The following is a 26,013-nucleotide window of genomic DNA, read 5'->3' as shown; positions in this document are numbered from 1 at the left end:
ATTTACGGATTCGTGATTTCATCAATTTGTTGTGTTCACACAACCTTTAGCGGCTCGAACTGAAATTCTATAATCGCGTAATGAATTTCGCTCTGCCACGGTGGAAAGCAAATCGTCTGAAGATGAAAGTTTCTTGACCTTTGGATCGTGTCGGTGAATCATTTGAAATCGCGCGCGCAACTATATCTACCTTCGTTCGTAAACTCTTTAAATTAGATCACTTTTCAGATAGGTCCTTTGAAATTGCGCAGCTGCATCCGCGCGAGTATAACTTCATTTGCTTAAGACCCAGACTCCGGGACTTGGGCTTTTATACTCTGACGAGATATGCTACATTTGCGGCAGAATGTACCGCAGGATAATCTTCGCCTGGATTGCCCGAGCAAATTGTAGAAACGTCATATTCAACGCAATCGGATCTGCTGTCGTTTACGTTGTGTATCGCTACAATATCGTATATGCAAAAGATCTGCACGAGTTAAAATGATTAAATCTCTACATCTGTGTAGGATCGTATTTTTAACTTAGATTGACATTATCATTTTTCATTATATTATGTTGTTTTAAAAGAAACTCTTAAAACATTTGATTTTCCTTATTAAAATTGTACACAAAGAGAATTTTCTTTTAGAATTTAGGAAAATTATATCTCATGATAATCGTGAGACAGTATTGTATTGGAAGAATTGTATATAAGAGTTTCTTTTTATCACAAATGAAAAATATTAATGTGCATATTAAAATTAATATAACATATTTTAAATTTTATTGTGGTAGATATTAATCAGAGAGAAATTCTTATAAAATTCTTCCAATACCATATATGATTACTATGATTTTCAGGGCAAATTCTAAGAAAAAATTCTCTTCGTGTACGTACATTAAAAAAAATATGTTACATTTTTTAAATATTTATCTACATGTTTTTCTTTGGCAAACGAAAGAATGCAATTTGTTGTAGCAATAATAAAACGTTAAGGGGATCCTAAACGTCCTTGAGAAATCTGTTGTTTTTTTCCTATTTTCTCGACAAAATGTGAAGTTAGATTAAACTATAAATCTATTTATTGTCCCTTTGTTAATGTATTAATATTTTAATTTGTACAGGAAATAATGTATCAATCTGTATAGTCTCATGAATGCTTAGAATTCATAATTCTGTAATCAAGATATGTGAGACTATACAGATTGATAAATCTTTTTCCTGTACAAATTAAAGTATTAATATTAACAAAGGGCGAAGCGCTCTAATTTCAGGTAAAAAACAATCCGTATAGTCAATAAATAGATTTATAATTTATATAACCTCACATTTGTCGATAAAACAGAAAAAAACAATAGACTTCTCAACGACATTTAGGATTCCCTTAAGGGGAATCCCTCTCGATTTCTGTTTTATCAACGCAGTCGTATATTTTCGTACTTCTAGTATATCTTTTTTTTAATTTGATAGAATTAAAAATGCTTCTCTACGATTGCAATACATGTATCAATAATTCCAGGGAAACTCGATTTGATATGAAAAACGTGAAATAACAGTTTTTTTCATCTATTTTCATCTCGATATGACATCTCGAATTGCAGAAGAACTGTCAATCTCATCTTAATAGGTATTTTATATAAAACATATGCACTTTGTACGAATAAAAATGCACATTCCCTAGGATTAGAGGACACGAAAGAAAGCATTGTTACCCTCTAAACCTAGATTCGAAGTCTAATAAAAATTTGTAATTAGAAATATGATTCGTACGTATGTGTGCGTGCGTTGTGCATACGTACATATGTTTTGGATATGTGTGCTGCTATTTTGTCAGAGTTCGTCATTTGCTGAGGGATCCCCTTAATTCGATCTTAAATTTTGCATCTGCTCTCGAATCTATTGTAAGGCTCGCGATAGATTAGGAAGAGCTTACTTGGCAATCCGTTGGGTCTGCGATGCCGATAATACAGACTATTCGATTATTTCGCGATCGATCGTTGTAGTCTCGTAATTGTATAATCAATTTTACGTATTTTCTCTTTTCTCCCATATACGCGTGCATAAGGCTTCGTTTGTCCAACCAACCCTTCACTTGCCACCGTCCGCGAATTAGCATCATCGAACTACTCCCGGAACAATGTAAATCAGATCGTGTTTCAACCCCTTTTCCCCTCCTTCGGTAAACTATGCAGCTGCGCGAGTTCGTTTACATGCGTTCATTTTCCAGTCGCAAAATAGATGAAAGCGCATCTATTCATGGAATATTGTTGAAGTTTTTTAATTACGAGAAAAAAAGGAACATATAACTCTCTCTGTGCCTCTGCAATAATCGGAAAACCTTTCGAGCGACATTTGAATCTCGTCTTGTGAAATATTAGAATTATCGAAATAGGTACATCGAATAATTTTCTGTGATTTTTTTCTTAAACAAGAAATAAAATAATTGCCTGCTCGCGGAGCTGCTTCTATCGGCTTTAATTTGTTCGGTTGAATTATGAAAATGTACGAAACAAGTATTTAAACAAGTATAAAATGCAACAAAGCGTTTATTGCGAGACAAGCTTATATAAGCTTTATGTTAATGAAACAACTTTTTTAGATACTCTCGTATAGTGTGTTTTAAAACAGATTGTGAAATAGTTTATACGCTAATTCTTTCCAACTGTATTAGCAAAATCGCACTCTAACATCTTGATGATAATTGTGAAATTATTTTGTTCTCTTATATTTTTAGAACATTTGGTCTTTCAAGTTATGTAAATGAATAGAATATAATCAGTCTTAATATTAAACATACAAAGTTATACAAAAACTGATCAATTTATTCATTTAATTACTTTGGACCGATATTGAATATTCCTCGTAATTTCGAATGGATGTAGAGCATTAATACTTTTATCTCGACATTACTAGATTAATGTTGATTATTCTCAATTCACTGCTATTTGAATTTATTTTTTTAATATTTTGTATAAGTATACATGTATATAAAATTATATACATTATATATTATGTATATATGTAATTATATGGAATAGCACTTTTAGTATCACATTTCGTTACACAATTTTCCGCATAAATCCACATGCGAGTCAATGAGTTTCCGCGACTTTATTAATTGCTGAAGATAATTATCAAATTCCGATCGAGAATCGCTTCGGTGGTCTATTAGCGCTCGAACGTGAGAGTTAAATTCCAGTTACATATCGGATATTCACGCTCTGTACACGAGTGCTGAAAATGGATTCGGTGATTGGCGAATTGCGGGATGTCGACGGTGAACAAAGGTTTTCGGCATAACAGCTTCTCCCCGATTGCATTTAAACGTATGGCATAGGTTACGAGAAATTCGCGACTATATGACTATGTTAGGTTTTCTCATTGAATTGAAATTCTGCAAGTGCTACTGCAGAATATTCTAATTGCTTATTATTCGCGATTCGACAGTAGTCTTTGATTACATGATTCGACGAAGTTGAAATTTATTTTTTTCATAGAAGTTCTAAACGCGATAGATCAGTTTCGAGATCATTCTCGGAATCGATATATAATTGAAATTTGTTAAAGAGAAGTGAGAATTTATTGCATCATCGTTATACGATTTCCATGAAAAGAAAAACGTATGCTGAATAATTTTATGTACGTGACTTGATTGAGAAAAAAAAACCATATCTATCCCGATTGATCCTATCAGGTTATGAGATAAAAATGTAATTTTGCATACAATATACGCGACATTCGTGCGAATATAAGGCCATAAAAGTTGCAAATTTATTTTAACGTATATAACATGCATATAATCTGTTTCGAACGATATAACGTGTTGCGGAATTGCCAATTACAAGAACCGGACCGATATCGGTGTTACAAATTACGTATCTTTAATAAGAAGTCCCGGTCTGTGATATCTGGTTATCTAAATATATTGATCGAGTTACGACATAAATATACATTGTACATGCACACGTTAGATAATGTTTTAAATCTGTCGATTGAATAGTCTTATTTATCTGAACATGTTTGATTGGTTTTGCATATTTAGAGCTAACCGAGATATATTTATTTTATTAATCCCATCGTGACATGAAAAATTGCATACACTGTAAAAAAAATATGTAAAATTACATAAATAATAATTGTAAAATTGTCATGCAATTTTACACACTTATTATTTATGTACTTAATTTTACATATTTTTATGTAATATATTACATATTTTTTTAATAATGTAATACGCGATGCAGATATTTGTTATTTGTTGGACGATGTGTGTAAAAAAAATTCATGTTTAAAAAAGGTAAAAAGTAGATTATATTTAACATTTTGGAATGCACTTTGAATGTCTCGCTTGATATCGCGTCGCTTTCTGCTTTGTTTTTAATCGCTTTAAGATTGCATAATGCATTCACCTTGACTTCGTACTAATGTATCGGAGCCCTTGAACGGTTGCCGGCTCCGTTTAAAATTGTGCCTCTGTATCGGAGGCATGCGCAAAAGTTTCTACAATCTTGCCCAATCATTACTTCGCGAGACGTCTCGCTTTGCATTAAAACAAAAAATTGTATTTATATTACGATACAGTTAATTGCTGCTGACTGTCGTAAGATTCGTGTAACACCAACATTAAAATTAACATCACTGATACTGCTGAATTTTCACAGCCGTGACTCTTGCAAAAAATGTTAAAAATAGATGCTCTTGCTTCCACTTCTACAAATTAATCTCTCAATCTTATCTTATCTCCCGTCGACCTAGTTTCGCGTAATTTTCTGTTTAATAATAAAACCTATTTATTCTTTGACCAATTAAAATAATTTACATGTCGCGTTTTATTACATCAATGATTTTTATATTGATGTCGCATAAAATTAATAATCGAATTAACGATTGTAAAAGTGAAAATAATGTAAAGTAAAAAATAGATGATTCATAATAATTAATTCACGATTGCGTGCATCGCCTACATACGATCGTTTCAAAACGAAATCGTGTGACATTTGTCATGTGTCAATTATTCCGTTTGGAGAAAAGTAATTGGCTGTCGAACCAGGCCGAAGATTACTGAATGATAAGATTATTTCATTTCCTGCCACTAAGAGAGAGAGGGAAACCGAGAGTGAGAGAGATAGGAAGGGAGGGCGAGAGAGTAAGTGAGTGAAAGAAATCCAACCAGAGGTATTCCTTTCATCTCCCTCGCTTGTCGATAGTTTGCCGCAATAATATATACGTCGTATGCATATTACGCGTGCAAGCGGATGCATGGAAAACTTGCTGCATAATGAGACGCTTAGGCGCGGTTGTTTGATTAACCAGTTCCTGTCGCATTTCGTTGTTCGTTAGTATTCAGTTAGATGGCATATTTATTACGACTTTGTAAGGTACACAGAGGCAGAATTTTCTCTTTAGAATTTACCCTGAAAATCGTGGTAATCGTGGGACAATATGGTATTGAACGAATTTTATAAGAGTTTCTCTGATTAATATTTAATTAACACAATATAAAAAATATTATTATCTATCACAATAAGATATAAAATATGTTCGATTAATTTTACTATGTAAATAGTAATATTTTTTTATTGTGGTAAATATTAATTAGAGAAACTTCTGTAAAATAAATTCTAAGAGAAAATTCTCTTTGTACAGAAACAGTTATTTAATGCATTAAATTGCGTTAAAAACTTATATCATTTTTTTATAGTTTGCCGAGTAATATTTCGTTGAATCCGATAGAGCATTCCGACAGGGACAAGTATAGCACAACTTAAATATGTAATGCTCTAGTCGAGTTTCGCCGATACTGCGTCTTTTGCGAAGCATTATTATTAGACCGACAAAAGCGCACGTCGATAAGATTGAGCCGCGTGAGGAATTGCTTTAAGTACTGTTCACACATCGAAAGATATTTCCAATTTCCAATCTCCCCGAGAAGAAAATCTCGAATCTAAATAATTTATCGGAGAATCCATATATGAGACTCGCTAGCGGAGCTAGAATGTTTGAGGTATATACAGAGTGTAAGTAAACAAAGGTATACAAAGCACACCATAAGGTGTAGGACGACAAACTAAATCGAAAAGTCTTGAGCCATTTTTTAATCTGAGCTTTATTTTTGACGCTATAAATGGTTAAAGTTTGCCAATTAGCGCGCGGCTACAACGGTAGACAGCGTAGGCGCCGCCTTAGTAGGCGTTGCCTAAGGCGTAGTCACCGTTCATTGGCAAACTTAAACAATTTATAGCGTCAAAAATAAAGCTCAGATTAAAAAATGGCTCAGGACTTTTTGCTTTAGTTTCTCGTCCTGCACCAGATGGTGTGCTTCGTATATTTTTGTTTATTTACACCCTGTGTACAAGACCCTAATATGCGAGATCCTAATACATGACCCTTGCCAGCGTTTTTACAATGTGAGAACGCGTCGGTGGAACTGAGGTCGCAAGAATTAGTTTATTCAGTCATGTGCAACGTTTCGACGACAATATTCCGCGACGGTTTACCACGTAAATAAATACGGTCGCGCACATATGGGTACACTTTAGTGCACAAAGCGCTACGGTCGTTTGGGAATGGTTGTAAACGAGCGATTGACGATGGTTACATCGGAGATACCGTGCGCTCCGCTTCGTGAGGTGACCCACTTTAGCACGAGGCTCCAACACGCCCGAGGATTCCACTCGCCCTAGGAGAGCCGGCCCTGTTATACTATGACTGTTAAGAGAGTTACGGGGAATGTAACTCACGCCGGCTGTATTCCGTAAAATATACAGGATGTTTCATATCAAGTCGCGAGGCGAAGTAATATGTCTCTTGACACACACATATATGTCTCAGAAATAGAAAGGATGACAGAAGGAAATCGAATCTTCAGTTCATTGTTTGAATCGAAAAATAAACTTACACGGAGAGAATTTTTCGTTATTTTATCGCCAAATTTACTACAAATTTTACGTTTGGTAATTCGAAAATTACCATGTTAAAATTATTATGAACAATTAGGCCAAATTGAAAATATGCTGCATTGTAAACTTTATATAAAATATTTTATATTTATTATTCTTTTGGCATCTATTCTGTGTTCAAAGAATTATAAGTTTTCAACACAGTTTTAATATATTTAAAAATTATTGAAATTTTATTATATATTATAGTAAAACTAATCAAACATATTTTATATTTTATTTATATTGAGATATTAATATTTCTTATTGTGATAAAATTCTTTTAATACTACAATACATTGTCCCACGACTATCATGATAAATTCAGGATAAATTTGAAGAGAAAATTCTCTCTGTGTGCTAAATTTTTAACAGAGATTTGAAAGAGAAAAATACGAATATATTTTTTATTGCGAATTATGTCTATCATCCGCTTAATTTTATATTCAGCGCGACCGGATATTCTGTCGTCGATATCTTTGTATCAGTCTAATTATATGTTGTCAAAAAATATTTCGACGAAATATATTTTTCGTTTGTTTTCCGCACGCGATCGACGCATCATCTTTACGCATGCAAATATCGCTGTGTATTTATCCTCCGGTATCGGTATAAATCTACAGCGAAATGCACTCCGAAACGCGTCATTTTAGCACGCTATTCTGTCTTAATTGAAGCGCGGGCGGATAATTTTAACGCGGTTACTGAAATTATATATGCAGTCTTGAAGCAAGCGCTTGACAAAGAGCGGACGTACTCTGTCTCTCCGGTGGCAGTCTTTCCAATTCCATTAATAGTTCTCTACCACGTTGCTCTATCACGTCGCAAACTCTCTCGAAGCGGTTGCGCTCTAGGCAAACATGCATCGATATAGAAAGCCGTGTGCTATATTTTTGTTCCATGTTTCACGAGTGAAAATAATCGATGTATGGTATGAAAATCGCGAGCGATTACAAATTTGTCATTATAAATGAATGGTACCTAAAAAAATTCGCGATATCTATATTATTTATATATTTAGTAATTTCATTTTAATTACATGGAAAAAAAATTAGCTGCCATAGCTAAATTTTAACTATAATATTTAATATTTTTTACTTATAAAATTTTAGCTATGGTGGTTAATTTTTTTTCCGTATACATTAACAATATTGGACTCATTGTTTTAATTGTGTCATTGGTGAAATAAAAATCAAGACATGCTTAAAGATTAAATCAATAAAAATTTTTCACGTCGTAAATATTACAAAATTGTATTTCACAAACGATATATCAGCCGGTTATTTTTTAAAGATTTAGATTTTATGATTATCTGAGAAATTGAAGATCAGAGAAATACACATGTCAGAGCTTCTGAACTTACACGAGTATATTCTAATCGTTGTTGAGCCTAGCGCGTCGTTAAGCAGTGGCAAGGTCTAATTAGCATATGTCATTCGCGAAGCGGAAATCTCCCGATGTCGTATCCTCGTCTGATTCTTGAGTGTAGAAAATTCTTGAAGCGGCAAGTAGTTGTCGTCGAGCAGAAAAGTAGATCAGAGAAGGATTTATGTGGAATTCACAGTGGAATTACCCAGAAATCGAGAGTCTTATTCCGTGGAGCTCCGAGCTCACATATTTATCCGTTTTCCCTTTTTCCGTTTTATATTCCTTCGTGATTGACATTGATGTCACTTAAGCAAATTATCTTGTTGAAAAAAATGTTTGCGAACGAATATTTAATGATTCTCAGAAATGCGAAGAGAAGATATTAATATTTCTCGTCCTCTTTTTTTTTTTTTTTATTCCCGCCTACGATTCGTACAATCGAGTTTGGATTTTCTCGCGAAGAGAATATCTTGGCATATTGTCGTGAGTTTTTAACGTGATTCAATTACGTTCACCCACAGGGAAATATGGTCGATTTCATCGAATCGTGAGATTTTCGAGAAAATGATGATGACGAGAGCTATTATTATTGTGTAACTTTGTAAGGACGATGATTCGATATCGCGAGGAATGCTTATTGTAACAGAGTATTTCGTTAATAATTTTCTCATTATATTCGTCATCTCGTCAACCAATTTTCTTAACAAACTGAATTATAATATTACATACAAGTCGGTCGATAATGCAAATTGGCGAGTTGCGTGATAAATAATGATTATGATTATTCACGTGAAGAAGAATTTACTTGGTGAATTTATCGAGAGGATATCCCTATCACGCAAACTTCATTCACACGTGATCGGTGATCGACGAGGGGAATGAAGTCTTTTTATATATTCAGCTATAGATAAAAAGTTGGACGACTGCACTTATCGACTGGTGTCAAATAATAACTCCGTTTCTGTGCCACATTGTGCGACGTGGGAGAAACTTTATGCCTGTTTCTCGCCGTTCGTTTTTCCAATGAACCGTCTGCACATCGATTCGGCGGTAGAGAAAAATTGTTTACATAGCCCGATGACTTTAACCTTTGGGGAATTATCCGTCTCGTTATACACGCTTACGCAGACGCGTCAATGTCCTTTTAATTGGAATTATTGAAGAAAACGTATCTTGTCTTTTTCTTTTAGACTTATCAGGCATTGAACCGTCTAACTAAGTCACAAACATATAGTCATCAATAATAAATCACACCGCATTTTCTGTAATGATTTATTTTTTAAGATTTCAACTATCAGACCAAGTTTCAACATCATTCATACATATTATAATTGCGTTAGTTAAAGGTAAAATCGATTAATACCAGGTCAGCTTGTATATAAATTCCAGTAGTCTTGTAACAAGCTAAATAAAATTTGCTTCTTAATTAATGATACGTAGTTTCTAATTTTTAATAATTTGTTGACTATTTTATTAAATATTTTTTTCTTTTCTCCATTCTCTCTTCTTTTAATTCTTTTTACCTTTTTTATTCTGCTAAAACTTTATAGACTTTTCAAATCTTTTTAATAATTTTGTAACTAATATATACATATATTTTTTCCTAGAATCATCTGCTAAGCCTTTGATCCGTTTGTAATTGCGCGCAAAAATATCTCAGTCACAGAGAGCATATGCTCTCGAAACGATTTTTATCCCGGTTATTTTCTTTTGGTCGGCGAATGCAGGCGGTGTTAATGACAAGAGTCAGAGCGAAGCGTTCGTTAAAACGGCTGAAACCGATGAAAAATAGCGATCTATTTCCTTCGCCCGATACAAAAAAGTCCACGGATCTTTTTCGACGAGAATTCCACCCGACCTAGTTTCTACCAAAGCCGAAGCTGTGTTTGCGTCATACTGGAAATTATATTGTGCATAAGGCCTCGTCTTGTAGAGTCCATTATAAATGAATTGATCGGACGAATTAACATAGGATTAAATACAAAACCTGCACGTGGACTTGTAAAAACGATTTGTCAAGTCACCAGGAAGTGTATTATATTTATGCGTATAACGTTTGTATAATTTTCCTTATAATTTTTTGTCATAATCTACCTTCTAAAGTATGAAACTAAAATAACCGAATATCGAATTATTTTATTTTATTCTATAATTGGTGACATTTAATAGAACATTAATTTGAAAACACGTAGAGAAAAGATAATCGATTGTTGTTAAACTATTAATTGACATATAAATTGGGTCAAATAGTCCGAATAATAAATTCAGACGAATTTTAAGATACCCAGTGTTATTTTACTTATATTTTGCGCGCTTGTTTCTTTCGTCAGATCAAAGTACATTCAATATCCGTGAAAGAGCCTGTCAGCCTTTTTTCGGCTGGTATAACAAACCCACGTTATTCAAGGCCGCGTGTATCGCCGGCCATTTACATAATTGCAATTGTGGAGTCGTCTCGATGCATCTCGAATCGAAATTGCGAAACGGCGTCCATCACGCTTCGGATCACGCTCGCGCGGAAACTGAGCTGTTTCCCTGTATATCGTGCACTGAAAAAAAAATTTTGTTCGATTAACAAAAATTCTGTTCGAAAATGGACGAAACGGAATTCTGGTTGAATCTACCAGAATTCCTTTTAATACAACAAATATCTTGTTTGCACCAACAAACTGATTTGTTGTACAAACAAGATGCTTGTTACATTAAAAGGAATTCTGGTAGATTCAACTAGTAATTCCGTTTTGTCCATTTTCGAACAGAATTTTTGTTAATCCAACAAAATTTTTTTTCCAGTGTGGCTTTGCGTTACCGTGACAAAGTGCGGTACACACTTGCGGAAGAGAGCGAGGAAGTGGGTCAGTGGGCCAAGCGCGGCTGCGGGCACGAGCTTCTCCGTATCGAACTGCATCCGCATCTGATGCACGCGCGAGCGAGAGGGTGCCCGTATCTCCCGATATGCCCCCGGACGATGACGCACGGCAGTCGTCGCGAGGGAAAAATCGCGAGCACTTAGTGTATTTACTATAAACAGAAAGGCAATCATTTTCTTCTGCGAGGAAACAACTAATTAGCTAATATATACATCCATCTCGGACAATAGAGCCAAACGCGATGTCATTGCGAAAATTAAGAAACTTAAGAATTCGTATCTTATGGTTGAGATCTCAGAAAACCCCTTGTTCCTCTTTTATAATCGCACTGTAAAGAAATAGGCGAGAAAAATATTGGTCCGAAAGTCGGCTGAATCGGGAACTAATTATAGCTAATAAAATTGCGCCAAATTCTCTTTATTCAGAGTGTCTAGCCGCCCTTGAAATCCTTGAAATCTTTCACTGGAAAAAATGTTTTGTTTTTTCGACGAAACAGAATTATTAGTTAAATTGACCAGAATTCCTTTTAAGACTCCTGCATACTTGATTGCCAAATCCTTGATTGACAGTGACGACTTACTTCAAAATGGTGGAAATGAAAATCTTTATATTGATTTATCGATAAAAGATATACAAAATGAACGAAAATAATATAATTAATAAATAATGATTTTGTTTATTAGTAAATAAGCATAAATGACATTTTAGCAAGCCAAAAGATTCTTGCGACGTACAGTGTTATTTTTCGTTTTAGTGCAGTGTTTTTGTGTTTAAAATAATTGTCGTTGTGTTAAAATATACCGAAGACTCTCATTTTGGCATAATTTAATATGTGAAAGCCAATATTAATTTTTTTTCAATACCTGTCAAACAGCTGATTTTCGTCCTTGGTTAGGCTCAATTTCATTTGACATATACATGTTATTTATTGATTACCCAAGCAAAAGGAGTTTTCGGCTTATTTTATAAGTCTGTTCTATCCATTTCAACCGCTATTTTATTGAAAAGCATTTTTATTTTCACGTACATTGCAAGAATTTTTATGGTGTATTTTCTCGCTTCTGACGTCACAATCCAGGATGGCCGAGATAGGTATCCAGGAGTCTTAATGTAACAAGAATCTTAGTTAGCACAAACAACTGATTTGTAAACAAGATTCTTGTTGCATTAAAAGGAATTATAGTCGATTTAACCAATACAATTTCTGTTTCGTCAATTTTTGAACAGAATTTTTGTTAATATAACAAAATTTTTTTTCCAGTGTTGAAATGTTTTGGAATTTTATTTGTTCTTTAAAAAAATTGAAAATGTATTTAAATGGAATTGTATTTAAATTTTTCGTAGATCATTGATTTTTTCGTTGCGTCTAACATTCAACTAAAAGAGCAGTTGAGACTCTATTCGAGTAAAAAATATTTCATTTTTGTAAATAATACAATACATTTTTTATTTAGGAGTCCAAAAATATGTGCATTATTCATGAGTTATTTATGGATGTTAAGTGTTCAAATATAATATAAGTAATATTTGTAATACATATATTAATTTTCATTAACATGCGCAATTATATCGATTTGATCAAGAAAAGTTTTCGATTTCTTGTACATTTTTATCATATACTATTGGTAAATCGTGCAAATTTTCTTGAAATGTTCTGGAAATGTCCTTAAATTTTATTTTCAAATTTTACTAGACACTGTTATTCCGGATAAAATAAATCCTTTAACCGATAAACTCATAATATGGTGCGATGTTTTTATTGAGGACATGTTAATCCTCAATAGCAAGTTTAATTTTTCGTAATAGAAGGAATCCCGTTACCTCCTTTTTTTAAATACAATTTTAAGCTTTCGGTATTTTTATTTGGTCGTGACACCTGGATGGAAGCAATAACGAGCTTGGTTTCTACTCATTACAGACCATGGATTAATGCTATTCCGGCGGATAAAAGCCGAAAACGCGCTTGTACACAAGAGCTTTTGCGCAAAATACATCGCGTGCGCTGCGGAATAATGTAAACTTGCATTGTTCCTGGGTTTAGAGATATATGCATGCAATTCGCAACGAGCGAAAATGGACTGCCTTGTTTGCGATTTTTTTGTTGTTGCCAGTTGCTGCACGTGGATAACACGCGTCTCTAGATAGAAATAAAACTCACTTTGTAAGCCCGGCATACCGATGAGACGCGAACTCTCTCGCATTGTACACGCGCGATGAACTTGCATGCACAAATGTGCAGAATCTGCATTCTGCATCTTTCAAAAATTTATGTTCCCTCTGTTCAATTTCAACCGTCCATACTTGGACTCGCTCGTCCGTGCTTGATTGATTTTCACTTATTGCTCGTAAATTTTTATTTGCTCGCGAATAGTAACAGAAATATTCTCGTGTTGTAACTTTTTTATCGGGAAATTTTCGAAGTTCTTTATTTAAACCATTTATTTGAGTGCCATTTTTTATTTAAAGAGAGAAATAATTTTTTTTAGACGTTCTATCTATTTTGGAAAAAATTTTCTCACACGTTTTCAGCAGAAAAATGATATTTTTTTCAGCGTTTTCTCTCTTGATTGTTTCAAACACAAGCGGACATGGTCTTTCATTTGATTTGTCGCTAACGTTAGATGAACATTGATCGATAAAAGAATAAAAAAAGAATAATGCATTCATGGAGCGTAAAATGGATACCTGTTTATGTTTTCGTACGAATATTCGATTGAGAAAATGAGAGAGTCAAAGATGCATGCATTCCTGAACCGGTCATTCAACTGGTAGACTTTTCCCAAGCTGTCGTGGATCTCATTTCTTTTTATAGGGTTTTAAACGTTATTAATGTTGCAAATTATGAGAAAATGCTGACTCGCAGTATAATTCACGCGTACTGTTTGGGAAATTATTCTCGTTCCCTTTTTCTTACAGAATATAATAGTTTTCTAAGTAGAGGCATTTAAAGAAGTATGGAAACTTTTTGCATTAGAATGACGAGGCAACAGGAAGCGTGAATGCACACGTGCACACGCGATGAGTACGTACGTGCGTCTACGCACAGGTGAATCACATTTCCCGAGGCACGCGTGTTTAACTCCCGTGTTTCGAAGGCAAAAATCAGTCGGACATGACCGCAAAAAAAAAAAAAAAAAAAAAAAAAAAAAGGGAGAGAAGAATGCGTGGACATGCGTAAATAGTGGATTTGTCGTTCATCGTTGTGCATCTTTATGCCAAGACATGTTGATTAATGAGGTTTCGGATTGTGATTTAAATTCCAAATGTGCATATGTATGGAATGTTCCTTATCTAAAATTTCAACGAAATATTTATAAATTATGGAGAGAGAATTATTGGATATACGAGAATTGGAATCGACACGAAATCAAAGGATATATAAATAAAAAAAAATATATATATATATATATATTTGTTAAATTTTTATTTTTTAAGTTTTACGAAATTTCGTATGTACAAGTTGTCTTACTCTATTTAGCTTTTTATTGAAATGGGAATTGAAACTCCGGGGTACGATTTAATTTTTCCGTTTTCCGATATGCGCAGTTTGCCGAGGCAATACATCAACGTGTGTTACAATTTCTGTGAAATAATTAAATATCTGCGGACGGGATGAATATACTGCAAAGGGAATCCCAATTTCTATATTTTTTATTCGATTAATTAATTTATATGTTTGTGGCATACACAATTTATTTCTATACTTTGCTTGATAACATTTATTTTATCTTTTGATTTCAGCTCTCATTATCGTCCTGTGTTCTATCAATTATTAATTATGCATTCTTGTTAATTAATTATATTGATTATACATATACAATTCGACTTTGCTATTTTTTGTTGTGTCGAGTAGAAAAATCGAATAATCGTTAATCGTTTTCTCTTTTAAAGACTTTTTTCCTTTCTTTTTACAACGCGTGACTTGTGTGCAAATATTTTTACAAATGTCAAGTATCGAATTCGTCAAGTCTAATCGATAAGTCAATTGAATTGCGAATTGTTCTATTTTCACACTGCATTGTAGATACAATGAAAAGCTCTTTATATATTTATCCAACTTTATTTTATTTCCTTGAATGAAAGAATATAATTTAATATGAATAATCAGAGATCGATAATTGCAGCTTACGACGCGCAGATAATTTTTTAATAATCCGATTCCAATTGCAATTTAAATTGGGGGAAAAACACCTTGGATCGCAAAGAACACAGATAGAGCGTATTTTATTTAAGACAAAAGGGAGAAGTACGCTCTTTAAAAGTCTCATTGCCGTGAGTTAAGAGATACCAAAGAGATCTATAAAACTCCATGCGAAGCTTCGCGAAGCTTACTTTGTCAGGATAGAAAGCTCTTGGCGAACTTTTGATCGAAAACAGCTGCGTTTCGACTCTTCGACGACAATGGACGGTTCCTCTTCGCGTTGCTGCAGATATTATTTTCTTCTTTTCGGACGAAAGGAGTATTCCGGAGAGTGGCTTTACCGTTGGACGTTCCAGTTTCGCGGATCTATCGCGAATTATGAGATAGCGCGTTCTCGCTATGATCGTCCTGTGTCCTGCAATCGTGTATCGCCGATAACTGTACGTGCAATTGCTGCGAAATCGCGGTCGCAGCTAACATTGAGATTTTTTCCTCTTCTGGAAGTCGAATCATCGCGCTGAGGAATGATTATATGCGTGCGCGCAATCGACGCGTCTCGAAACTCGCGAATTTTCACGAATTATTTTGACGTTTCGATTATTCGCCTCTATATATGCAGAGGGAATTTTCTCTTAGAATCCATCCTGAAATTTATGGTAATCACGGGACATATATGGTATTTGAAGAGTTTTATCAGAGTTTCTCCGATTAATATTTATCACGATACAAAAAAATTAAAATAAAATTGATTGAATTAAATAAAACTATTTTTATGGTTCTACTAAAATTTAATGAAAGATAATCTCGGTTATGAGAGCTCTATAAGTAGATATAAAATATGTTTGATTAAAATATTTAATAAAATTTCAATAATTTTAAAATATATTAAGTGATAAACATAAAATATTTTGCAATACCAGCATTTTCAATTCAGTTTATGATAATTTTAATGCGCAGCATGATAATTTTTCACTTATTACCAAACATGATAAAATTTGTAGTGAATTTTGCTGTAAAATATAACGCAAAAATTCTCTCCGTGTACGATTCTCCAACGAAGACATGACCGCTTTTCGAGACTACGGCTCTCTGTTATTTCGTTGTTTGATTTTTGTCTAGTTTGACAGCTCGCGCATGAAATTCGGGTAAACAATTAACGAGCGAGCTGAAATTCTACGTGCGTATGCGCGTTTTATGCGTTTTATGCGTTTTATTTTCGTGTTTGAATCAAAAGTAATAATAATAATGATGCAACAATAATTAGCAACACCGGCACAAAAAGCAAATCTGAGATTATTATAATTTATTATTCGCCACATATACATTATATATGAACACTATAAATTTTAATCCATAATTATATACACACTATTTGTGCGCTTTTAATCAAAATATATTTCGCGAGATCACACACGTTCAATTCTTTCAGCTGATATTTTAATTACGACGAGAGTATTTTGTTCGTCGACATATGTCGTTAAAACGTAAAGAAACGGAGAATTATTATAATAATAATTAACGATACTGTGCTATTATCACGTTTCAGCACCATATGAAGGTGGAATTTGGAAGGTAAGGGTTCATCTGCCGGAGCATTATCCCTTCAAGTCACCTTCGATTGGTTTCATGAACAAAGTCTACCATCCCAACATTGATGAAGTCTCAGGCACGGTGTGTCTAGACGTTATAAACCAGGCTTGGACTGCCCTTTACGGTACGTATATTCGTTTAGCCTCGTAAAATTTTGCTGCACGAAATCCTTAAATAGAAGTATCTGCGCAATTTCCGCTTCACCGTCTACTTAACTTTCATACAAGAATTAATTTAATCCAGACGTAATGTCGAGAGAGATATACATTGTTTCTATGTGTTCAGCAAGATGTAGGTATATATTTAATATTTATATACAGCACCCACTACAAGTTTGGAAACACTTTACATTTTACAGTTAAACAATCGTATGGCAGCGATTTGTACAGATTTTGTGTATGAATAAATCGTAAGATAATTAAATGACATTTTTGTTTATGACAGATCGCTGCCATGAAATTGTTTAACTGTAAAATGTAAGATGTTTCCAGACTTGTGGAGGGTACTGTATATTATAAATTGAGCTTGGCAAGAAATGTAAAAAATGAATCTTTGTATATCCGCTTTGTGGAGAACGAAAAAAAGTTTATACGAAATTACGAAGGATTATACTGACATGCTCTTTTATTGTTTCAGACCTGTCGAATATTTTCGAGTCTTTCCTGCCTCAGTTGTTAACATATCCCAACCCAATCGATCCCCTGAACGGCGACGCTGCCGCGATGTACCTTCACAAACCAGAAGAGTACAAGAAGAAAGTAGCAGGTGAGTATATTGCCTTAATAAGTTGATTCTCCGCGATAGAAGAGTTTGACGATCGCTGCTGATCAGAGCTTGCGTCTCTTTCTCTTCAAAGTAAAACTCTGCAGAACATCGCAATGCAATTTCCCGTTCTTCTGCCTTCTATCTCGACAGATTACGTCAGGAAGTACGCGACGGAGGAGGCGCTGAGGGACCAGGAGAACGGCGGCACCGGCAACGGGATGTCCTCCGACAGCGAGTCCTCGATGAGCGACTTCAGCGAGGACGAGGCGCAGGACATGGAGTTGTAACCAAATATATTACCATCCGTACCCATATCCTTAATCATCTCGATTCCTTGTAAGATCCCCGATCGGTCGTCCTACTACCAAATAGATGCTTACACCCGAGACTCCGAGCCTCACTTTTGGTGACGGTGACGAGCCCTTATTACTTGTCGTTGCTCTCGTCGTCCGTCGCTCGTTTGTAGCCGGCGTAGCTCGTGTCTCCCAAACAAAGGGAGATCCCCAACTCTCTACGAGAGTGATGAAAGCGACAGAAGCGAACGAGGTAAAAACGGAGAATCGCGTATGCGGGGTGGTTGTGTATTGTGCGCTTTTCTTAACATCGAACGCGCATCGAGGGGCGTTTTTCGATCACGATGGCGATATCTCTTATGATCGTCTGAGTTCTCTTGAGTTGGTTCCGTTCGTTTATTGCATTCAACAAAAATGATAAGTCAAAATTTCGTTTCTGCCGATAGATTGACGACTATGATGATGGTAGCGCGTTCCATGGATGAACGCGTTACCATCATCATGGTTGAAACAATCTGTCAGCATGAACGAAATTTTGTTTTTGCAATACAGAATCAATGCTCTTGTCCTCCAAAAAGAAGAAGAAAGAAGGTAAATAAATGAAAAAGAGAAAAATAGAGAGAGAGAACTCATTGCTCGGATTTACGGGTCTGTCAGTTTGAGGTTCACAATTTGGATTCTCGAAATTGCTCGTACAATGTTTCGGCATCGATCGGACAATGCGTCATCTACCATGTATCTACGATGCGTTTCTGTGTGATTGCGAGAAGCGACCGAAATCAGTAACGTTATCGTACGACCAAGAGTTACACAGAATATATTCATCCGGTTACGTTTCCCTTGTTTTCAAGATTCTCTCGCCCTTATTTATTTCTCGTTTCTTCTTCCGAGTGCCGCAGGCGTGCTCATTGTTGTGATATTTCGAAAATATGTCGAAAAAGAGAGAGAGAGAGAGAGAGAGGAGAGAGAGAGAGAGAGATGAGAGAGGGAGTCAGAGAGAGAGTATAGATAGAGCGAGACTAGAGAGAGAGAGAGAGGAGAGAGAGATATCCCTCAGAGGGAGAAGCAGCGAGCAGGAGAGAGATAGAGAGTAGCTCGATCAGCTTTCTCTCTGCCCCGTCTCTCTCTCGTCTCGCTCTACGCTCTCTTCTAGCTCCTCTCGCTCTCCTCTCTCTCCTCCTCAGATAGATATACCAGAACCCGCACCGGAGAGATGCGTCGAGAAATTTTAACGAGAAATTTTAACAACGAGCCGATTTGATCCATACAGCGATCGCATCTTCTCCACGGCTAACGACTCCTTTGCTGCTACTTTAGACTGCATTAGCATCCATTTGAAAAAAAAAAAAAAAAAAAAAAAGAAAATTATATTTTTGCAAAAGAAAATCACTATTAGTCGTTATTTATTCTCTGCATTTTTTTAAGTTTGAGGAATACACTAATATGTATTCCTCAATAATCATTATATTCCTCAATTAAATTATTTAAAGGAGAGTTTAAAAACTTATCTTTGCAATAGTTTTCTTTTTCCTCGCGATCGATGGATTAAAAAAAAAGTCGATGTCAATGTCAATTTTTACGGTTCTCCGTCAAGGCAGGTCTTTTATTTAAGCAACAGTGAGACACATAAAATGTGATGGAGTATGGGTACTAGCACCGTCTTCCTTTTTCCTGCCATCCATTCCCAAAACGTTTCCCTCGTAGGGCTGCGCATCAGCGACCGATCGCTACGTCGTCTTCGTCATCGTCGTCGTCGTCGTCGGCGGGAAAAAGATCGAATCTGCCACGCAAACGGCCGCACGACCGTGACGCGAACGATGTCGGGATAATGCAGCCGCCGTTGAAGACTGCGCGATCGTGGAACTATCCCGGGAGAATGAGTGCAAACGAGACTCTGAATACGTTTCAAGCATCCTCGGCGTCCTGTCTCGAACTGCGCGCATCGGGCGGGCAAAATGCGGAAGAGACGCAGACGAATGAGCCTGCAGGAGGAGGACCGTCCTCATCGATGTGTCCGTTCTTTGGAAGTGAATTTTACTAGATTGCAGTCGATTCCGATGGGTGCGAATTCGGACGCGATTCAACGATCGCTCGCGAACATTTTTAAGTCAATTTGTATTATTTTAATCATTGTTAATTGAATTATTATAGATTTCATTATATATAGATTAATGTTATTAATAGAAGGACGTATATACATTAAAACTGAATTGGTTTGTTATAATAATCTAGAGAATACTTTGCTTTTCGAACAACGAAAATTGGAAACATCCTTGCGTTAAAGAGAAAAAAGAAAAGAAAGAATATCTATTTAATTGTCATTATTTCCGTTTGCTATGCAGTTTACGTTTTATTTCGAACATTAGAACTTAAAAGAAAATGAAATCAAAGATCTCAGGGAACTTCTGTTCGGAAAACAAAAAACTTGTGGTTGTAACATCGCTGAGGTAAGGAAAACAACTCTGTATGAGAGATGGAAAGCACGCGAGGAAAGAAACAACAGAATTTATTTTTTTTATGATTGACAATATATATATCAGCGAATTTTTGAGCTTTCAAAAAGAACCAAGTAGAGTGAAGAATTGTTTGGCAGTGTAGGAAAATTGTAAAAGTTTACGAGAATATAAAATTGTACAAACTTTGATGCACAATAATCTTCGATCAATAGTATCTCGTTTCAAATTGATCTCCCTCCTTTGCATGATTTACGCAATGATGTATGCAATGCGATTACAACTATACGTAAGTATAGACGTTTATATTTCAGTGCCTTCTCAGGCAGAAAAGCGTGCCTTATTATAATGGGTCTCTCGTGAAAAATTGCATTGGAATATATGAGTGCATACGAGCATTTAATAAATCTGTGAATAAAATTCATTATTTAAAGCATTGCACACTAATATAATATGTGTTTACTTTCGAAATTAAGGATAAATATATTGAAAGCAATTACTGTAATAATTAGCTTCAATAAATCGATGATAATTAAAATGTATAGGACGATTGAACCGAAATGAGAAAATGTAAGAAAGCATAAGAAACATTTCATTGATAAAATTATTGATTTTCAGAAACTTTGGTTACTTTCACATTCTTCCTTTTGATCGAATTGATATCTAATAATTTAAATTTCGCTATAAATACATTGCAAGCACATCGATCATAAATGCGGTAATGACAACAATTAAATTTAAATGTATATAGTAAAATGAAAGTTCCAGTGTTTTTCAGTCAATAGCATATATTTGCAATTTAAATATAATATGTAAAAGCTTCTCTCTCTCTCGATATAAAAACTCACAACTTTGTTCATCACGCTGATAAAGTTTATGCAACAGTTGCATTCATATTTCTTTAAAGAATGTTTTTTTGTTTTAAGCGCCGAGAAGAATATACAATTTATATAGAAAAGAAATGTATATATTTATCCTTAGCGTCGTTACGATTAATTAAGATATATTTTTACATCAACACATACACGGCCAGGTTCCGTTTGCAAAGTAAAAACACTGCTAAAGAGATTAATTGAAATTAGATACGATTTTTATATAATTTATTAAATGTCTTTTTTTTAGTCCGTGCAATTATGTACAGTACGATATCTTCTTTAAAAATTCGTCTCAATTGTTTTTCATTTTATACAGTTATATATCACGCTCTTCGTCTAAATTAGTTTCGTTAAACTTTGAAACTCGGTGTGCAATCAACAAAGCATATGCGTTATTTGAATGTATGACAGAAAATGTACAGCTTTTATTTAGGGTGTGAATACTCTTAGCAGGGTAAATTATCAGTCGTACTTAGAGAATGAAGACCTCTGTTATTTTTTTTTATTCACGCTGTATTTCTTCGCATATAAATACGCATCTCTTCTATTTTATTTTTATAAGTTAGCTAATAGCATTATAACACGCGCATTTCATTAATGTGGCCGATCTCATCGACAATATTACTGTTAGATTTTGTCGATCAAAAATTAAATATCATCGTGTAGAATGTGCGTTTCACATAGTCGATTGATTTTGAAGTCGTGCTCTCAGATCTCACATCGTTGCTAATTGTACATGTAACATATAGAATTATTGACTAGTTTTATACGCATAAATATATATATTATACATATAATTATCAATCATATTTGCATAACTTTTTATATATTATGTATGATTTTACTAACAAATTGTTCAAGTAAGCGAAAGAATTTCAATAATCATTTTTTTATTTTTTTTTTGCAAGTGTTGTTTGTTTTTCCTTGTGTCAACTCATATCTTATCGCGTTTTATTCTTTTTTATTTTTGTTTCGCTTATTATTATTATAACGAAGATGAAGAATATTCTGCGGCGTATATAAACTGATATTGGCTTAATCAAGTTAATGCGTAGATCAATACTTACTAATATTTTATTTTAATACCAAGATCCATTGCCTCTATTGTGTTCAAATTTTTCTGTAACAGTTAATGTCTAAAGGTATATTTTTATACATATGTATTGCAATGATATAATATAGCGATATATTGCATGCCCTTTATCTCATATGTCGAATTTCATCACCATTTAATTATTCCTTTGTAATTATATACATCATATATATATATATATATATATATATATATATATATATATATATCATTTATTTTTATAATCATATAAGCAATCCTTACATAGTTTATATCGATCTTTTAACTCTGTAGGATACGTCGAATATTTTCTGAATACATGAATAATTGTACATTTAAAGGATGCAAAGGAGTTGTTACGTACAGGAAATATAATTTTTAGCTCTAGAGAATTGAAACGAGAGAATTTGAAACTACGATTATTGTAATTGATTGGCTCTTTGCATATGTGTTCTTAGTATTGCAAAATGATGTAAATCTTGCTCGCAAAAATGCGTAAGTATCTTTTATGGATGACAATTTTCCGATATAGAGAGCAACCGGCGACGAGTGATGCCACGTATTTGCCAAAGTTATGTCAATAATTCGAAGGGCGAGGGATTCGTTTTGCTCGATTCAGTTTAAACATCCAACAAATATAATATACATATATGTACAGTGTGAAATACGTTATCTAAATAGAATTATCAAAAAGTGTCGCGCTACAATTATATAGCCTATATTGTCTACGATTTTTGTGACAATTATATTTGGAGCTGCAACTTCAATATAAAAAAGAATGAAGAAAGAAAAAAGATATTCGATGTGTCGAAGATAGAACATATAGTCGGGTTTTTCACTGTACGGGACATTTTTAATTCAGTGTCTTTTTTCATTTTGAAATAATGTAGAATGTGAGAGATAGAGAGAGGTCGAGATATAGAGCGCTTATCAAAGAAACTCCTTTAAGTACTATTAAATATCGATGAAAATATTCGTTCACAAGATTCCATTGCATCGTGAAAAAGGACAAATAAACAGCTGTTATTCTCGTGGTGGTGTTCCGCCGGCGGAATACACTTCCTTGAGTTGCCGTTTCTTATTTAAATTAGATAAATCGAGAGGAGTTTGTGCGCGCATGTTCCTTTTCGCTTTCAGATATATCCCATACAGCGCAACAAGATTGCAGCAGCATTGTGGCAACATTTCATTGCAATATTACAACATTGCATAAACGTTGTGAAATGTTGCAGCAATCTTGCTGCAAGGTTGCAGCAACTGTAAAATGTCCGCTTTCAGCAATATTGTTCTATAACATTGCAGCAATAATGCAATAAATAAATATGTAATATTACTATTGGATTATTGGAAATGTGTTAAATATACATGATTGGATGAATGTTCTGTACCTAATATTTTTTGCGTGAATATTATTTTCATAATATTTCTGAAATGTTGCTGCAACGTTGTTTAAACTATATTGCAAATTCATGCCTATACAATATTGCTATGCAATGTGCAATATTGCTGCAAACTTGTGTGCTGTATGGGTACTCTTCATCGGTGGACAAGAAAACAGCAATATTTTTGCTACTTATATCTCGTAATTATATCTCAATCAATGTTATCGAGCGTGCCTAGGATTAGCACGAGCGTCAGACGCGTTTGCAATAATGAAGGTTGATTAAAGTTGTAATAAAGATGATACAATCTTGTTACATTAAACCGATCGTGACGATCGGAAAAACTAGTCGTCCGACAACGACACGATGATGCAGTTATATATTTATCACTTGGCAAATTATTTAATATTCGCGACCGTGTGATGGCAATTCGTTTCTCTATCTATTCTATCCAGCCGAAAGTGGGACTGCACAAACCCAATTAATTCTCCAATCTCCCGACTTAGATTCAGCGATAAGGGGAATGATCTAGCAGTATGCATTTGCAAATTAGACGGCGTGGACGTCGATATCGCCACGAATCGATAGTGAGATAATTAAACAGTGTGGAAAACACGAGTAAAAATGGTGTTTTAAGTACCATATATTTCAACATTACGTGTTTTATTGATTTATTTCTTTTTTTTTTAACATCTGTTGATGCAATTATGAAATTAGAGCAACTATAATTTCGTGTAATACCTATTCTGTTATTCGTCGAATTTTTAAAATATTACGTATTATCAATAATAAGCTATTGTTTTTTAGCAATATCGGCGTTTGCAATGCAATGGACGATTTTCACGTGTGTTATTACACCGCTTTATATTACTCATCGATTGTGCGAGAACATACCTAAACAATTTCCACGTAGATAAGCGAGACCATTATCGAGAGAAACATTTTTTACATTCGAACGAAATAAATTATTGCGGGATTTTACGCTCACACACGTAGAGGGAAAATTATTTCGCCGCGAAGAAGCAAAATTGCGAACGGGAGACCGCGAAATACGATATGTAATTAACCATTCTGTGAGACGAACGAAACAATATACTCTCCCGAACAAAAAAGTTTACGCTCGCTTATGCATCTGGAAATGAGAACTTAATATTTCAACTATGGTGATAGAGAGACTGATGAGGCGGAAACATTTATAATTACAGGACGGGATATTTTCTTAGCGGTCCGCACTGCAACGTATATGTTTTTTAATTGTCTAATTAGAAAAATTAGAAATATAATGAGAAATATAATCAAGTGTGTTCATGGAAATTATACGCAGATATAAGAAAATTATTAAAGCGACAAATTGGCGGACAAGACATAAACCGAATTAAATGTTGTATTGTCGAGAAAAAAAAAATCAAAATTATATAAAAAATATTCCACAGATTGAAATAACGTATTTAGGCCAGATATATATTATTACAATTATTGTACAATTTTGTAAGAAAGAAAGAAAAACGTTGTTTGGTGCGCGCTGCAAAGAATTTCAAAGATTGAAGGATTCCGAAAATGCGTTTGCGATCCTTCAATCGATCAGCTTACAGTGAGACGGATTCTTTTGATATAGACTTCGATATCGCTGGTAGCACACAGATCCTTTTCAAACGTAATACATGTAGCGACATATAAAAAAAAAGTTAAGGAGTTGTGGTAGTGACGACGATCGTCATTAACTCTGCAGTAACGTTTAACATTTTCCCCAGTGGTTCCTAGTCACTGCCATACCTATTGACGACGATATCATGAAGAGCGTGACCGGAGAGCTGCTAAAGAAAATTCTTGCCGAACAGTATTGAGAAAAAAAGCAACAGAGAAAAATATATATCTCATAATGTGTTCGAGTTATTAGCTGTTAAAAAGCTCTCGAGAAAAAAAATTGGCACAAAGACTGCTGTACTGCAGGGTTTACGGGGAATCGACGAGATATCCGTTAATTAACATTGGCAAAGTAAAGCTTTATAAACTAACGTAGATGATGATGATGATGATGACGATGACGGTGGAGTTTGGAACACTTGTTCGAAGGATTTGTTCGGGAACCGTTTCTATGTTCCATGTACAATCGTGAAGATCGAATTATTGGTGTCTGTAGAGGTACATATATTTTCTTACGGTATACATATGGTAATTAGCTGCGCTGCTTCGGCTCGTGAAGGACCCGCCACCCTTGAATTAGTCATAATGAATCGAAGAAAGCGAGATAGCTTAGAAATGATATTAGCATCTCATAAAGTA

At 34.5% G+C, this 26,013-nt stretch overlaps 1 protein-coding gene across 1 annotated transcript in view; it reads left to right on the top strand.

The window, feature by feature from the left end:
* UbcE2H (ubiquitin conjugating enzyme E2H) overlaps positions 1-18,854 on the top strand; it is a 40,847-nt gene extending 21,993 nt beyond the window's left edge. Inside the window, exons 3-5 of the mRNA XM_029308354.2 lie at positions 16,847-17,014; positions 17,527-17,655; positions 17,806-18,854. Coding sequence (XP_029164187.2) covers positions 16,847-17,014; positions 17,527-17,655; positions 17,806-17,942 — 434 coding nt within the window. The 3' untranslated portion in view covers positions 17,943-18,854. The remainder of the gene's footprint in view (positions 1-16,846; positions 17,015-17,526; positions 17,656-17,805) is intronic.
* The last annotated feature ends 7,159 nt before the right edge of the window (positions 18,855-26,013 follow it).

Source organism: Nylanderia fulva, unplaced genomic scaffold (assembly GCF_048542155.1).
Source record: "Nylanderia fulva isolate GAGA-0341 unplaced genomic scaffold, ASM4854215v1 Scaffold61, whole genome shotgun sequence".
NCBI lineage: Eukaryota > Metazoa > Arthropoda > Insecta > Hymenoptera > Formicidae > Nylanderia > Nylanderia fulva.
Note: the sequence above shows the minus strand (reverse complement) of the source record. Positions and strands in the feature narration are given on the sequence as shown.